At 44.6% G+C, this 2,873-nt stretch overlaps 1 protein-coding gene across 1 annotated transcript; it reads left to right on the top strand.

Moving 5' to 3' along the window:
* Window positions 1-439: 439 nt before the first annotated feature.
* Window positions 440-1,292, top strand: LOC142468115 (histone H1.01-like). Its single transcript, XM_075574252.1, has one exon. It carries the CDS (start codon window positions 471-473, stop codon window positions 1,107-1,109), a length of 639 nt encoding a protein of 212 aa, XP_075430367.1. The 5' UTR covers window positions 440-470; the 3' UTR covers window positions 1,110-1,292.
* Window positions 1,293-2,873: the final 1,581 nt, after the last annotated feature.

Here is a 2,873-nt window from a genome sequence, read left to right as displayed (position 1 = left end):
ACTGATACTGTACAATAACATGTTCTTAATGTCACTGTATGATGATGGAGGTGGCACATTTAGTCTGAGCAAAGGAAAAGTGACAGAAATAGACAGATATGCAGAAAATCAGGCAAATCCCAGGCTACAGAGTCGAACTTTCACCCATTATTCCGCATTGTTTTTGTACTTTCCCCGAGAGAAAAATTATAAAACAATAAAGAAAATATCATTCTTTATCAGTTACATGCAAACAGGGTGAATATTAGAAATTATTTGAGCTTAAAATGCCCTTTTCCTGCAACCTCAGAAACACAAAGTCAGAGCAGTGTGTGTGATCCAGGAGGAGAGAGTCAGGGGCGGGGCTCAGTGAATGCAACCAATGAGAGAGAAGCTTCCTCCAATTACTAACCAATCACAGAGCAGTAGTGTGTGTGTATATAAGTCCCGGCAGCCCTGTAAGTATTCAGATTTTACTTGCAGGTGAAGAAATGGCAGAGACTGCTCCAGCGCCTTCTCCTCAGACTGAAAGCGCCGCCAAGAAGCAACAACCGAAGAAAGCGGCGGGAGCCATGAAAAGCCGCCCAGCAAAGTGTGGTCCCAGCGTGTCCGATCTGATAGTGAGCGCTGTGTCCGCCTCTAAAGAGCGCAGCGGGGTCTCCCTGTCCGCTCTGAAGAAGGCTCTGGCCGCAGGAGGGTACGATGTGGAGAAGAATAACAGCCGCCTGAAGCTGGCTGTCAAGGGCTTGGTGAGCAAGGAAACCCTGATCCAGCTGAAAGGGAGCGGAGCCTCTGGATCCTTCAAACTGAATAAGAAGCAGTTGGAGAGCAAGGACAAGGTGGCCAAGAAAAAGGAAGCGGGGAAACCCAAGAAGCCAGCGGCAAAGAAAGCAGCCAAGTCCCCCAAGAAGCCCATAAAGGCTCCGGCCGGAGTAAAGAAAAGCCCGAAAAAGGTAAAGAAACCGGCGGCACTCATAGCAGCAAAAAGCCCGAAGAAGCCTAAAGCTGCCAAGCCCAAGAAAGCTGTGAAGAGCCCGGCAGCTAAAAAGGCTGCGAAGCCGAAGGCTGCTAAGAGTCCAGCTAAGGCCAAGGCAGCAAAGCCCAGGAGGGCAGCAGCGCCCAAGAAGTGATACCGAGAACTTCAACCTCATAACAAATACAAAGGCTCTTTTAAGAGCCACCACAATCCCCCAAAGAGAGCTGTGCACAGAATGTGGGAATGTTTCCACCTGATTACATATTATGCAATATGTTTCCTACACTGCTAGATATATTGTGTACATTAATTAATATAGTTACCTTGCAGTGTTGAACGTAGAACGGTTTTCCTTGATCAAACATTTCATGCCAAATATTAGGTTTCTTTATTTAATGTGATCTATTTATAGAGCAATAGACATGCAATTTGTTAACCTCAGACAAATAAGGCATTTGATATGACCGGTTCTGCACATGCTTAACCTTGAAGAGACTACTGTTACATAATATAGTGTGTTCTATAAAGTATTTTACACTGTAATGTGTCAATCACAAGCTTTCCCACAAAAGTCCGTTTGATCTCCAGGCACGAGTGTCATGCTAAACACGAGGTGACATAGGTACTATGTACAACGTATGGGGACAGCTTTCTTTGTTACGTGTGCCTACATATAGTGCAGCAGTCTGTATTAATCAACTCTTAGTATTCATATGTATGAATATAGAAGTTGGATGTTTTCCACCACGTACCGGGCTGATGTGCTGCGTAGTTATACACTGCAGCTGCTCTGATTGGCTGCTTTGTGACCCGCCCCTCGCTCCGATTGGCTCTTTAAAAACAGTTGGGATTTTCAAAAATCCCGCTTCAGACCAAGCTCGTACTTATAACGTTATTATATATTTAGTGGTTGAAAGTAGGAAAATTACAATAAAGATTTAATGTAATAACATTTTTGTTTGCATATATGCAGCACAGAGCACTCTCAAACGGAACATGTAGTTTTACCAAATATTCACATAATCTTTAATCAGTAAAATGTATTATGAGGGGGCTTCTTTACCAGATCATTGTCTCAATGTGACTTTCTTTTTCATCTTCATTTAATGTTTCGATTGTGTTCTTATAAACCCCAAGGAAAAAAAACAAAGAGAAAAGCACCGGGAATTTCCTTTATTTAAATGCATGGTTTACAAATCACCACACGGTGGCAGTGCTGCTCTATAAATGGGACTTTCCTGTATGCATTCTGTCTCTCACTGCTTTGTTTTATCTGAGCATATCAGTTCCTAGGGGCTGTTCTATATAGGATGCGGCCGCGCGTTCCTATGCGAACGCGCGTGCACGTGCCGCATGCTTAGAGCCGGGAGCTGCAGGTAAGTGTATATGCGTGTATGTGTGTGTATATATGTTGTGTAAGTGTAAGGGGAGTGTAAGTAAGATTTTTTAAATTAAAAAAAAATGTTTTAATTTTTTTTTTGTGTGTGCATTTATTTACCTCCCCATCCACACATCCACACATACACACCAATACATACATTTGAGCGCAGGCAGCGGCGCGAAAAGAGGAATTTCTTCATCTTGGCCGCTGTCTGTCGGCTCCCCTCTCCCTGCCGTGCGCGCGTCACTTCCATAGAAAGGCTCACTCCCTCCCCCCCCCCCCCCCCTGCACCTCCCCACCCCCCCCCCCCCCCTGCACCTCCCATCCCCCCCCCCCCTGCACCTCCCATCCCTCTCTCCCCCCCACCCCTGCATCTCACAGGGAAAACAGAGTCGGGCCGCATGGCTAAAACAGCATTTATTATTCTAAATAACACATTTATTTACGATGTTTACTTGAAACAAATTTACATTTAAAATACTTTAATTCAAATTAACTAATTTCCTAATCATCCCAAGTCAGCATTCCCCCCACCCC

The sequence above is a fragment of the Ascaphus truei genome, chromosome 17 (genome assembly GCF_040206685.1).
Source record: "Ascaphus truei isolate aAscTru1 chromosome 17, aAscTru1.hap1, whole genome shotgun sequence".
NCBI classification, from domain to species: Eukaryota; Metazoa; Chordata; class Amphibia; order Anura; family Ascaphidae; genus Ascaphus; species Ascaphus truei.
The sequence above is the reverse complement of the archived record's forward strand: the minus strand, read 5'-3'. Positions and strand labels throughout refer to the sequence as shown.

What these genes read in the sequence shown, in the direction of transcription:
- LOC142468115 (XM_075574252.1), top strand. Translation starts at nt 471, where the DNA reads ATGGCAGAGACTGCTCCAGCGCCTTCTCCTCAGACTGAAAGCGCCGCC.